The 14,193-nt window shown below is 34.8% G+C and overlaps 1 protein-coding gene across 1 annotated transcript in view; it reads right to left on the reverse strand.

Moving 5' to 3' along the window:
* Window positions 1–6,939: 6,939 nt before the first annotated feature.
* LOC110027153 (transcription factor HY5-like) overlaps window positions 6,940–14,193 on the reverse strand; it is a gene marked incomplete at its 3' end in the record, with an annotated part of 17,858 nt that continues 10,604 nt past the window's right edge. Inside the window, exon 2 of the mRNA XM_020728464.1 lies at window positions 6,940–7,117. Coding sequence (XP_020584123.1) covers window positions 6,940–7,117 — 178 coding nt within the window. The remainder of the gene's footprint in view (window positions 7,118–14,193) is intronic.

Raw genomic sequence — 14,193 nt, forward strand, 5'->3', positions numbered from 1 at the left:
GCCGTTTGATATTTTCTCCAGTTCTCTAAGCTTTTACATTTAAACCAATTTTTATAACATAACTTCTTATATTTTATCTTTTCTTGCACATTATTATTCCACCACCAACTATTTTTATTTGTAAATATTTTTCCCTTTGATTCTCCAAGAACATCTTTTGCTACATGTTTAATAGCGTTTGTTACTTTATCCCACATCACATTTGCTTCTTCATGAATATCCCAAATTTTGAAATCTTGAATTTTACTCATAAAATTAATTTTATTTTTATCTTTTAAGTTTCTCCATCTAATTCTGCAATGATGAGTCCTAGTATTTTTTATTTTACAATTCTTAATCTTAAAATCTAAAACTAATAAACGATGTTGGGTATTTAAATTTTCACTTGGAATGACTTTACAATCATTACAATCACGACGATCTCTTCTTCTCATAAGAAAATAATCAATTTGTGTTTTATTAGATCCACTCTTATAAGTAATAAGATGTTCATCCCTTTTCTTGAATAAAGTATTAGTAATAACAAAATCAAACGCTAAAGCAAAATCTAAAATAACTTTACCTTCTTCATTAGTTACTCCAAAACCGTAGCCACCATGAATATTTCTGAAATCTTCTACCACTCTACCGACATGTCCATTTAAATCTCCTCCAATAAAAATTCTTTCTTCAAGAGGTATCATTTGTATTAAGTCTTCTAAGTCATTCCAAAATTTATCTTTAGACTCTGTATCTAAACCTACTTGAGGAGCATAAACACTTATAATATTAAAAATCTTAGTATCAATGATAATCTTAAGGGCTATAATTCTATCACCAACTCTATTAATTTTTACAACATTATCTTTCAAACTCTTATCTATAATTACACCTACACCATTTCTAGTGCGACTCTTACCAGAATACCAAAGTTTAAAACCTAAATTATCAATCTCCTTAGCCTTCTCTCCAACCCATTTAGTTTCTTGAATACATAAGATATTAATTTTTCTATGAATCATAATATCAACTAATTCCATTAATTTACCATTGAGAGTGCTTATATTCCAAGATCCTATCCTAATATTAGTTTCATTAGTTTCATGGACTAACTTCTTTACCCGCATTCGCCCGTAATGTGGGAACCCTTGCTTATTTAACACTACACCCGGGCGCCGGTGTAGCGGCCCTTGCACACTTTTCACTGTATTCAGGCTATACAGCGCGTCGCTTCCAGGGGATGCCCTAGCACTTACACAATGATCAAAAGGATTCATGTCATGATTTTTTCGACAAGTTTTACGCTGGTTGTCGACTACCTAACGCAACCCTCCACTTTTCTCATCCGGGCTTGGGACCGGCAACGGCAGTGTTAAGCGAACACCTACGGCAGTGTTAATCAAAAGGATTCAGAAATAGGAAATGAACGAGAATAAAGATAATACGACACACTAGGGCAGCGGCTATTGGGGGGTGCTGTTGAGCGATAACTGAACATCAAGAAGGATGGCGGCCTTGCGCATGCAACAGTAGCAAATGGGGTTGAAAAGGGGTTTATGGAAACTACATGTAGGGGTTGGAGAAGAGGGCGTAACAGGTGTGGATTGAGAGGGTTATGGTATTAAGTTGAATGAGGAAATAGGAGAGTCCTTTGACAACACCTGAGAGCGAGGTGTAAAGCTACAGCAGGTGGAGGCCTTGGATGGCATTACACAATAACAGGGAAATGGGGAGATTCATGGCTACTGTAGGTGTTAGGAATGACTCATATACCAGATAAGGGACAAATGCTGGAGCGGAACGGAGCTCGCAAGTGAAGCGAGCGGAGTGGAGCGGAATTGGTTTGGTTTTATGGATTATGGATTTCAGTTATAATCAGTTTGACCAATTTCAAAACCGATCCCTCTGAATTGGCCGAATGCTCACCCCTACTAGAAAGGAATGACAGGAAAGAAAAAAGATAACTTAAAAGGAAACAAAAAAGGTCTACTTGGTTCAGACTTCATGCGACCGTGGAAGATGCATCCCCTCGTAAGCGGGAGACGCTCCAGCGTCAACATTTTTAAAGCTCTATGTAAGGAATATAATCTTTTTGAAGAATTATTTTTTAATTCTTGCTTAGTTTCTTACCTTTAAATTCAAATAAAACGGATATTGAAAACATCCTAATTTAGAGGAACTTAATATTTTTTTTACAATACTAATGTTTCCATAATGTCAAAACACACCATAATCACTAGGGGCATAAACGAGCCGAACACGAGCGAGCTTAGAGCTTATTCGTATTCGGCTCATTCAAAATTTTATATGTTTGAAATAAGCTCGTGCTTGAAATAGCTCATGAATAGCTTGTTCGTGTTCGGTTGGAGTTAAATTCGAATTTGTTCAAATCAGCTTGTGTTTGACTCGATTTAGTGCTTTAAAGCCTATATTTTCTATTTGATTTAAACTCAAATTTATTCAAAACTTGTTACAAATAAAAATTTTATTTTAAAATACTTACAGAAAAAATAGGAATCAATTTGATTATATATTTCATCCCCTTCTCGAAAATAGTTGATAGTGCGAAGAGGAAAACTAGTTTTATTTCCTTTCCTTTTTGCATATATATAGGATTGTAATCAGAAATGTTTCTTTTCCACGGGATGTAGGACAAATGAGTAATCAAGACAAGTCGGTCTTATTTCGTTTACATACATGCCACCCCAATTCTGACAAAAAAAAAAGACAAAAAGGTGAGCCAGGCGGCAACATCAAATCAGATTGCTTTAGATTTAGTGATTCCACCCAAATTAAATAATTACATACATACCACCCCAGTTCTTACAAAAAAGTAAAAAAGGAAGACAGGCGACGACAATAAATATAAAACAGATGCATTTACATTAGTGATTCCACGGAAATTAAATAATTACTTACATACCACCGAACTGTATTATATAATAATTCATTATTTTTAGGGACATTTAAATATATACCACCCAAATTCTATTTATTTACATATCCAACACCAAAATTTATATTTTTTTATAAATATAACACTCATATAATTTATAAAAATAATAAAATTTAGCATTTTTTAATCTATATAAAAAATCAATATAAAATGATAAAAATAAATATTAATGATTATTATTTAATTTTTTTCAAACCAAAAAAGCTGAACACGAAAGAACTAACTTTTGTTTGTGTTTGACTCATTTATAATTCAAGCTTAAAAAATTATTCGTGTTCGGCTCATTTGGTTTATAAACGAATTGAACACTAACTATTTAACGAGTCGAACACGAGCTATCTAATAAACCGAACATGAGTTGTTCGCGAACAACAAGCCGTTTTGATAGCACTAATAATCACCTTGTTTACATATCATAAATGATTATGCAATTAACCTCTATGTTAATTGAATGATAAATACTATTGCTAAGCCTATATTTCATATATATCAACAACACAAATTCAACAACAACATTTTGCTCGTGATTGGGTATGCCCCAGCAATTTTGATTTAGTGCATTTAATCCTTCAAATATGTTATATTTTTAAAAAAATATTCTAAATTATCGATCAAATTCAAAAATTCTCTAAAATTATAACACCCATTGAATGTAAGAATATAATTTTGTAAATCATGATAAACACATTGTAATTATCTAGAATCATAGTTTTCCTAACTTCATTTAGTATTCTTTAATTGGCTGAGTTATTATGCCTACTTCTAAATGATATGATAAACTAACCTTACGATTGATTGCCAAATTTGATCCAGGGTGTCTCAAAGTTCAGAGTTTCTAATTTTGATTTTGGATGATATTCACGAAATTACATCATCAAAATTAAATTTACAATTAATAAGCTCTAGTTTAGTCAAAATTTCATTTCTTTTGAGAAAAAAACAATAGAAAACACAATTTTGCTACAAACAACATTTTAAAGTTAATAAAGAAGTTTAGAACCAACATAAATCACACGTTGATCAAAATATCATGCCACAATAAAAAAATATATAGATTGTATAAAATTTTTAGCTCGATAAAAACCATTAAGAACTATATAAAACAAAAAACAAACACGAAAAAAAAAATCACCAAAAAAGCAATTCATGCAGTATGCCAAAACAACTAGATAACAGCCTCCAAAATCTCGTAGTCATCATTTGCACCACACTAAGAAAATCCACATCCAACTAGCACTCGAGTATAGAAAGAAAAAAATAAATGAACTAAAAAATTTCTTATTGTAAACTAATTGTAGCATTCCTCAGATCGTCCTTTGTTTATAATATAATCACAAGAATCATTCTCCATATGACAAAATTTGTATTATGTTCGCAGTCCCATCCCACTGAAATCCCCCAAATATAATTGCAATTCATAAAACAAATACCAACAATGTCACATCAATTATAGAAAAAACAACATAAAATAATTAAGGAGCAAATTAAAAACCCAGCAGAAAACTGATTGCTGGAAACCATAGAAACAAATAATGTGTCAGCAGAGCAAACAAAAAAACTAACAATAGAACCAAGTAACAATGGTAAATATTGGCCTCCAAATGGTTCTAAGTATTTTTTTAGAAGAGTGAGAATTGAAAAGGTTTGCATCTTTGTTAAATTACATTACTAGCGTATAAGTGCTCATATAAGAGATCAATGAATAATGAAGGAGAATATCACCATTAATACGGAATTATAATAACAATATAAAATACATATTTATATGTAAATTAGTAAATGTGATATTTAACAATGATAACACTCTCCCACAAACTCAAGGTGGCATGGAACATGTCAATTTACACTTGGAAATATAACTATAAATGTAAGTGACAATTTTGTTGTTAAGAGATTGTGAGTACCTTAAGGGAGCACCAATCGATCCATGAAAGAGATAGTAGTGTGAATCCGATGCAAAGATTCAACGTGTGCAACAATATCCATGTCAGAAAAAGCAGCAATGAAATTCTTAAATGAAGGTATTGATGGAGAGCGACAAAGTATTGATAGAGAATTTCAATGCCATGAGGACAAAAAATAAAGATTGGAATAGTCTTCTTTAATCACAAGTTGATTTGTGAGAGATAATAATAAAACTAATTGCTCCAATAGTCGACCATTGAGATGATTTCAAAGTCATCTAAAAAGGTGGGGGGAGTTTGGTGGCTTGAGGTGTTGTACAAAGACCATAGGATAATTAACATGGAATAAAGTTAAAGGGTGAGGATCCAGTGGTTGAAGATAGCGTCAAGTGCAGAAATTTGGTTCTATTTAGCATGTCGAGTGCATGTGATGGACACTAAGGTGGTGTGGCAAAGGTGGAAACATAAAGAAGAAAGATGAAGATTACAAGAATATGGGCGGACTACACAAGGATTGAGTTTCAAGGGAAGAATCGCACAATGATGAGCTTAAGAATGTGCACAAATTGCAAAAGAAAGAAAGAAATAGACAAAGTAAAACCATGCTTGGATACAAATAAGAGAGAATTAAAAAGGAGCACATCTTTACTGACTTGTCTTATGTACAAGCATATATATACGTAAACATAGACAGCAAAAGAAATCAATTAAGAAAAATAGAATATAACAACATTAGCATAAATAATAAAGAAATATTAAAATAATAAATAGTATAAATTACTATTATAAATAAGCCATCTCATGTTAAAATTAATAAATGGCAACATATAACTATTATATTATAAAATCAACATCATGAATATCTATTTTAAACCATGGATTCTATTATGCATGGAATCAGTCACAACTCAAAAGATAAAAAAAAGTTTTATTTTTAAAAATATTATCCAGGTTCTGAATTCCTCATACTACTTCAATCCACCAAACAAATAAAATAGACATTAAATGATTTTTTGATGAGAAGCAATTTTTATAATATTTCAAGTTTCTTTTTGTACTAATTTTGTGGAAATACAAATAATTTTAAAAGCACTTTGAGCCTATAAAGCACACCTTGGTCAATATGTTATCTGAAAAGTAATTGATGTTGTGTGTGTATAATGGTTTCACAAATGTGCATAACCAGTACAACTGTAAGCATTGTCTATAAGAAAATTTTACTGATTAATATCTTCATAAATGTGTCCCAAATACATTGTAGCCACTAATTATGAATTAAAATTTTCATTAAAGCTTTTCTATTAGTAATTCAAATTATACAATAACAACAAACCTTTATACCACTAAGTGGGGTATGCTATAGGAATCTTTTTTCTCTATTGTGTCCTAGTGAGTGTCATATTTTCATTTAATTCTAATAAATTAATATCATCTTTATTACAACATGCCCAAATCTTTTTACTTTGACCTCTACTTTTATTAACATAAGTCAAATCTAAAACATCTACTCTCCTAATAATGTCATCAAATGATCGACAATAATTCAAATTCTTATAATTCAGAAAATTTAATTAAACCATAAAATTTGTTATTTGAACTTACTTCTTTTCTTTATCAACTTTAATTTGAATGATTTTTTCAACTATGTTTATCTTTTGCATGCATTATATAACCGCATCGTAGGAGGAGAGCAACGGTGTCCATTAATTTAAATTTCATTGATATGGCTGTCAAATATAACATTGAAATTATTCATTCTATTTTACCAACATAAACAAAAATGGCACTACAAGTTAAGGACGATCACAAACATCAAGGATACTCAATGGATACCTTTAATTGCATTTGATGATTATTGTGATTTCAAATATGTAAAGCTAGCATTAAATAAAATATCTGAATATTTAATGAATCTAGAAGTTCTACAAAAGGTTTGATCAATAAATAAAGGGAAGCGAATATGCTTAAAATAAAATAACAAAATGAAGGAAAATTATCCTCCTAAATATAGATAATTTATCAATAAACATCACAAAAGAATATTTTTCATAAAGAGTAAATATTTAACACAACATGAATCAAATTAAAGTTTTCGCTTACCTCTTGAGGTGTTTCTCCTTATCGGCGGGGCTATTCCCCCTTTTTCGTTGTGTTGGAAAAACAACCGAGGATAGAGAGCATGTGGTAATGCCACCATCTGTCATCCGATCAGAAATAGAGGGAAAGGCTTGCTCATATCCAACCTCTGGCACTCTTCTCATCTCTTCATCGCTCTCATCTACATTCCGAGAGGAAAAAAAACATAAGAAATTTTCAACTCAAAACCTATAAGAAAATGAAATGTAATAATTAAAAAAGAAGACTAGAGAGGTCAAACAGGCTAATTGTAATTTTATCCTGAGATAATGTTGAATTTTTACTAGCAAGACACACAGGGTAAAATAAAATAGAAAGGGGAAAAGGGAGAAAATAAGTGAAAAGTTTTAAGATTTCACGAGATGAATAAAGATAAAAGAGCTAAAAGTTTCCCAAACATCATTGATTCAAATTCCCCTTTGAACCCCTATTTCTAGTTTTTTGAATGGGCTTTTGGTGCTACAAGAAGAGCTATATTGAAAAAAAAAAAAAATGTATGAGATGTCATAAAATATGTAGCCAAAAAGTATAATAACTTGAGAAGTCTCTGATCAAACTCATCATTGTGATAATTGATAAAGTCAGTTTTATAGGGTGAGAATGCTAACTCGACAGATGAAGTCATTAGGTAGTTTGGCAAAGTCGTTGACTTGTTGAGCGTAATCATCAACTTGTTGATTGAAGTCACTGATTTACAGCAAAAGACATTGACTAACCAAATGAAATGCAGGTGAATGGCTTTTGAGCTCAAATGAATGACGCTAGTTAAACCTGGGATGACTACTCTTTGGTAAGCTCACTACAACCCTAAAGGGTTAATTTTTTATTTGGTCAGTGCAAATATGATTCTAGCAAGTTCACAATGTTTCAAGTAAATTTTTTATACCCCCAACAAATTGATTGTGCACCTAGTGAGTCACAATGAATCGGTATGGCTTTGCCTAAATCAGGCGTTAGGCCCTTGATATATTTAAACGTGCATTTATTTGGTTCTATAATTCACCTATATACTTTGAAAACAACTCCAAAAAGAATAAGAAAATAAAAAATATATTTTCCTTCATAATTAATGAAATTATATTGATTAATCACCACAATTTAATGTGTTATTAATTTATATAATCTAAGAAATGAAATCCATAAATAACCTCTCTTCCTTCTTCCAAGATACTTAAGTTTGAATTTCTTCTCACTCCCCCAAGAGTGATGGCTCTCTAATTAGAGGATGCCAAGATCCTAGTGCAAATGTAAACTGCAAAGCAAGCAGGGATTTGGACAAATCGCAATTGTCTCCTCCTCTCCTTTAAAGAAAATAAAAGTGAAAGCTGCTAAAAGTATATAAGAAAAAAGGAATACTTCACTACCAAGGTACCCACAATGCGTGCACTTCTCAAATACTCCTAACAATGTAAAAACATCAGTGGAATCTTCTATCTATTGAGTTCAACTAGAACGGTTATGACAAAGAAATTGGAGATGATCCAAATACAATTCCCAATCAATACTATTTAATAAGACAGACCACGTAGTTGATTCTCCCATTGCTACTGTAGTTAGTGATAAGCTTAAAAACATTGTCAAGGCTATATCATCCTTGAAGATCAAATAGAGGTGCAGGATTCCAATGAATGCTAACTTCCAAATTTATAATCGCAGGAGAGATTGTTGTGGTATATTGAAATAAAATAGAACGATCGACGATGAAGTGAAAAATAGAACAAGAAAATTCACACCATAAAAGAACACAGATTTACGTGGTTCGACAAATTGCTTACATCCACGGAGTTGCAGAGGATTTTACTAATTGAAGAATTTACACCGTTTGATCACGTCGACAATTACAAGATCTCTCACTTGCTCTCTCTCTCTCTTTATACCGAGATTCACCCAAGAGCAAGAACACTGAAGAAGAAGAAATACGTACAAGAGGAAAAATCTATTTCTCTTCTGCCGCAAGTCAACAAGAAGAAATAAAAAAGAGCACTTTCTTCTTCCACTATCTTCTTCTTCTTTTTGCTAAGCACGCAAAAACAACTAAGAAAGAGCACATTGCGAAAACATATTTCTCTGCCTTCTGCTTTCCGTAAGCCTCAAGAAGAATCCAAGCAGGGAATCTCCTTTCCCGTTTCCGCAAATTGAAGGAGACAAAGGCTTTTCTGTTTCCGCGAACGGAAGAAGGCGACTTGTTTCCGCGAACTGAAGGAGGGGAGCGTTTCTGTCTTTCGAGAGATGGGAGGAACTTATGTTTCGCGAAATCAGAGGAGACGAACGTGGGAGAGAGAGAGGCGGGAGTATGTATTACTTTTTTTTATTTGAACCGGGTTTCACACAATAAATCTCTCACTTGAAGACCGGTACACAGACTCCAACTTCTTCTTTCTCAAACTGATATCCTCCACTGACGACGTAGCCCTTTTCCTCAAACGTGTTATCCTCTACCTCTGCAACTCAAGACTCATCGGTACACAGACTCCAACTTCTTCTTTCTCAAACTGATATCATCCATATCCTCCATTAACAACATTGCATTTTTCTTCAATCAGGAATCATCTACCTCTGCAACTCAAAGCCCCTGTCTTCACACCAGAAGACCAACTGAAGCTGCGCACAACTTCAGGTTCTCAAGAGTAACACCCATAGTCAACATATCAGCAGGGTTCTGGCTTCCACAAATTTTCTCAAGCAACAACTGTCCGTCATCCAACAATGACCGTATAAAGTGATACTTGATCTGAATGTGCTTAGTCCTGGACTGAAATGTTGAATTTCTAGCAAGGAGTATGACGCTCTGACTATCACTGTAGAGAATGTCTTTCTAATCCTTTTGCCAAATTCTTCCAAGAAGCTCTATAGCCATATCATCTCCTTTGCAGCCTCTGAGACTGCTATATACTCAGCTTCTGTAGTAGACAACGAAAATGTCTTCTGTAGATTAGAACCTCATGATACTGCAGTGTCACCAATAGTACAAATATAGCCCGTAATATTTCTGGTATCAATGTCTCCAGCTAGATCAGCATCAACATAGCCCCGTACTTCTGAACTCTTTCATGAGAAACACAAGCAAGTTTCTGCAGAGCCTCTTAGGTACCTCAAGATCCACTTCACTGCTTCTCAATGTTCATTTCCTGGATTACTCATGTATCTAACTCATGTATCTACGAAAAACTCCCACTGCATGGGCAATATCAGGCCTTGTGCAAACCATAACATACATAAGTGAATAAATAGTTGAAGCATAAAGGACATTACTCATGTGATCTCGTTCCTCCTCTGACTTGGGTGGTTGATTCTTGCTGAGTCTGAAGTGACTTCCCAAAAGTGTGTCAACTAGTTTGGTCTTATTCATATTGAACATGCTAAGTACCTTTTTCACATACTCAACCTGAGAGAGTCTCAACATGTCTCTGACTCTATCTCTGACAATGCTCATAACAAGAATTTGTTTTGCCGCTCCCAAATCCTTCATTACAAAGTGCTTTGACATCTGCTCCTTCAGATTATTGATCTCATTAATACTAGCACCTACAATAAGCATATCATCCACATACAGCAGTAGGATGATATAAGAATTATCAAAATACCTGACATAGCAACAGTGATCTGTCTAACATCTGTTGTACCCTGCACTGTGCATGAAATTATCAAATTTCTTGTACCACTGTCTAGGAGCTTTCTTCAGGTCATACAAGCTCTTCTTCAACCTGCAAACTGGCGATTCCTTTCCTTGTACCACGAACCCTTCAGGTTGATGCATGTCGATGTCTTCTTCAAGATCCCCATGAAGAAAAACTGCATTCACATCTAACTGCTCAAGGAAGTGATCTTCAGTAGCCACTATACACAATACCATTCTGATGGTTGTAAGCTTCGCCACAGGAGAATAAATCTCTGAATAATCAATACTGTGCTTCTACTGAAAAACTCTTCACAACAAGTCTAGTCTTGTACCTCTTACTGCCATCATGCTCAGTTTTTACCCGGTACACCCACTTGTTGTGTAATGCCTTCTTCCCAGATGGAAGTTCTGCCTTCCCAAGTCTGATTTTCTAGCAGAGAATTCATCTCCTTCATGGCTAGCTCCCACTTTCTCGAATTTTTATCTAGCAAGATTTCTTCATAACTCTGAGGTTCTGCACCATTTGTCAGCAAAATGTAATTCAAAGTTGGAGAATAACGTTGTGGAGAACGTCTAGTCTTTTCTGACCTACAAACTGCAACAGTAGGGGTAGACTGCTCTGAAACTGATTGTGGATCAATAAGAGTGGATGCCCCGGATCAACTCTCCTCATCACCTGCATCTATGTCCTATATCGTGACCTCTGGTTAATTATCAAATCTTACCAACTCAGATTCCTTCAGTGCTGTTTCAGAAACAGTATTGGACTTGTCCTTATACATAACATTCTCATTGAAAATCACGTTCCTGCTCCTTATGATCTTCCGACCTTGATCATCCCAGAAACGATATCTAAATGCCTCATCTCCATAGCCAACGAAATGACACTTCTTTAACTTAGCCTCAAACTTACTTCGAGCATCAGGATTAATGAGAATATAAGAATGACAACCAAAAGTCTTAAGGTGAGAAAATTTTACCTTTTTTCCACTCTAGACTTCTTAAGGTAATTCACAGTTTAATGGAACAGATGACCCCCTATTGATCAAATAAACTACAATACTGATCGCTTCTGCTCAGAAAGTAGGTGGTAGCCCGACGTGCAATCTCATGCTTCTAGCCCGCTCATTAATGGTTCTGTTCATGTGCTCTGTAACACCATTTTGCTGTGGTGTCCCTGGAGTGGTCTTCTCCATTATGATGCCCTGAGCTGCACAGTAATCCTTGAACCCACCATCAATGTACTCACCACCAGACCTCATACATTTCAGCTTTAAGCATGTCTCTGTTTCAACTATGACATTCCAAGTCTTGAACATATTAAATACATCAGATTTATACTTCAAGAAATAAACCAATACCTTTCTGCTATGATCATCAATAAATGTGACATAGTAACGAGAGCCTCCAAGAGATGCTACTAGAGAAGGCCCCCACACATTTGTGTGTACAAGATTCAGTTTTCCTGCTTTTAGCATCCTGCCACCTTTCAAAAAACTGACAATTTTCTACTTCCCCATAATGCAACTCTCACACATACTGAAATCAACTGACTTCAGTTATGGTAACTTGCCTCTAGACTGAAGTTTCTTCAAACCTCTTTGACTCATGTGACCAAGTTTGCAATGCCACAACTCTGTTGTGTTGTTTTCAATAGTAGTATCAAAATTTTTAATTAAACCAGTAGTCATATATATCGTACCTGTTTTCTTATCCCGAGCCAGTACCAGAACTCCTTTAGTAACATTCCAGGTGCTATATGAGGACACTACTGAATGTCCACACTCATCAAGCTGCCCAACAGAATGAAGTTCTTCTTCAGTTCAGGAATTTGTCTGACTTTTTGCAGAGTCCACTTGTTCTTGTTTGGAAGTATAATGTTAATATCTCTCATTCCTACCACGTTCAGAGCTTCTCCATCTGCCATATATGCTTTCTCAAAGTCACCTGCAACATAATTCCGTATCAATTCCCAATGGAAAGTTGTATGGCAAGAAACTCATGAATTAATCTAGTATTCAGTCATCAACAGAACTATGAACTGCCAACAGTAGTGCATCATGTGTTTCTTCAGTTACCACATTTGCACTATCATTCTCCGTCTTCTTAGGATTTTTGCAGTTTCTCTTTATGATCAGTTTTTGCACAATTCCAGCAAGTTACTTGTTTACCAGGCCTTGACTTGCTCATGCTTCTATTCTTTGATTTTGATATTCTCCTGTTTGAGTTCCTGTCCTGTGATCTCCCTCTGGAATCAATATTTAATATTGAACTCGAACCTGAGATATCTCAAGCATCTTTCCTGCACACATCCTCAGCCAAAATCAAATCACGAATATCTTCATATTTCAATTTTGATTTACCTGGAGAATTACTGACAGCCATCCTCATAGCTTCTTAACTATTTAGCAATGAAACCAATAAGATCAGTGCACGTATCTCATCATCAAATTCAATTTCCACAGACGATAATTGATTTGTGATATTATTGAAATCATTCAAGTGTTGTACAACAGACGTACCTTCCGTCATCTTCAAATTGAATAACTTCTTCATCAGATATATCTTATTATTCACCGATGGCTTTTCATACATACCTGACGGGGCTGCCATAAGATCTGCAGTCATCCTCTCCTTGACATTGTGTGCAACGGACCTCGATAGAGTCAATCGAATAACCCCCAGAACTCTTCGATCCAATAGATTCCATTCAGCTTCATCCATTCTTTCAGGTCTTCTCCACAATAACGAAAGATGAAGTTTCTTCCCATGGAGCTAATCCTCTATCTGCATCTTCTAGTAACCAAAATCTGCGTCATCGAATTTCTCGATCTTTGAAAACTTCACTTCATCCACAGCCATTGGCTTTGATACCAGTTGTTGTGGTATATTAAAATAAAATAGAATGATCGACGATGACGTGAAAAATAGAACAAAAAATTCACACTAGAAAAGAACACAGCTTTACGTGGTTCGATAAATTGCTTACATCCACGAAGTTGCAGGGGATTTTACTAATTGAAGAATTTACACTGTTTGATCACGTCGACAATTATAGGATCTCTCACTTGCTCTCTCTCTTTATACCGAAATTCACCCAAGAGCAAGAACACCGAAAAAGAAGAAATACGTACAAGAGAAAAAATCTATTTCTCTTCTGCCGCAAGCCAACAAGAAAAAATCAAGAAGAGCACATTCTTCTTCCACTATCTTCTTCTTCCTTCTGCCAAGCACGCAAAAACAACTAAGAAAGAGCACCTTGCGAAAACACATTTTTCTGTCTTCTACTTTCCGTAGGCCTCAAGAAGAATCCAAGCAGGGAATCTCCTTTCTAGTTCCACAAATTGAAGGAGACGAAGGCTTTCCTGTTTCCGCGAACTGAAGAAGGCGACCTGTTTCTGCGAACTAGAGGCGAGCGTTTCTGTTTTTCGAGAGACGGGAGGGACTTCTGTTTCGCGAAATCAGAGGCAAACGTGGGAGAGAGGCGGGAGTATATATTATATTTTTTTTTTATTTGAACCGAGCTCCACACAACAAATCTACCACTTGGAGACCGGTACACAGACTCCAACTTCTTCTTCCTCAAACTGATATCCTCC

Source organism: Phalaenopsis equestris, unplaced genomic scaffold (genome assembly GCF_001263595.1).
Source record: "Phalaenopsis equestris unplaced genomic scaffold, ASM126359v1 Scaffold000417, whole genome shotgun sequence".
NCBI classification, from domain to species: domain Eukaryota; kingdom Viridiplantae; phylum Streptophyta; class Magnoliopsida; order Asparagales; family Orchidaceae; genus Phalaenopsis; species Phalaenopsis equestris.